General features: G+C 71.0%; 1 protein-coding gene across 1 annotated transcript in view; it reads right to left on the bottom strand.

The window, feature by feature from the left end:
• The window catches only part of BHLHE22 (basic helix-loop-helix family member e22), a 2,718-nt gene that overhangs the window by 1,137 nt on the left and 1,246 nt on the right, over window positions 1–335 (bottom strand). The window contains exon 2 of the mRNA XM_019519071.1: window positions 3–328. Within this exon, the coding sequence (XP_019374616.1) occupies window positions 3–328 (326 nt within the window). The remainder of the gene's footprint in view (window positions 1–2; window positions 329–335) is intronic.

The raw sequence follows: 335 nt of genomic DNA, 5'->3' as shown, positions 1-335 counted from the left end.
CGGCCGCCGCCGACGCCGCCGCCGCCGCCGAGCTGGGCAGGGAGGCGGCCGAGATGGCCTGGCCCTGGTTGAGGTACGCCACGAGGCGCCGCATCTCCTCGAGAGCCTGCGCCTGCATGAGGATGTAGTTCTTGGCCAGCAGCAGCGTGGCGATCTTGGAGAGCTTCCGCACCGAGGGGCTGTGCGCGTAGGGGATCACGGCGCGCAGCTCGTCCAGCGCGTCGTTCAGGTCGTGCATCCGCCGCCGCTCGCGGGCGTTGATGTTGAGCCGCAGCGCCTTCTGCTCCTTGGACTTCTTGCCGCCGTGGCCGTGGCCGTGGCTGTTGGAGCAGCCG

The sequence above is a fragment of the Gavialis gangeticus genome, unplaced genomic scaffold (assembly GCF_001723915.1).
Source record: "Gavialis gangeticus isolate Ggan-Ray unplaced genomic scaffold, GavGan_comp1, whole genome shotgun sequence".
Lineage (NCBI taxonomy): Eukaryota > Metazoa > Chordata > Crocodylia > Gavialidae > Gavialis > Gavialis gangeticus.
This window is presented reverse-complemented; position numbering and strand designations above follow the sequence as displayed.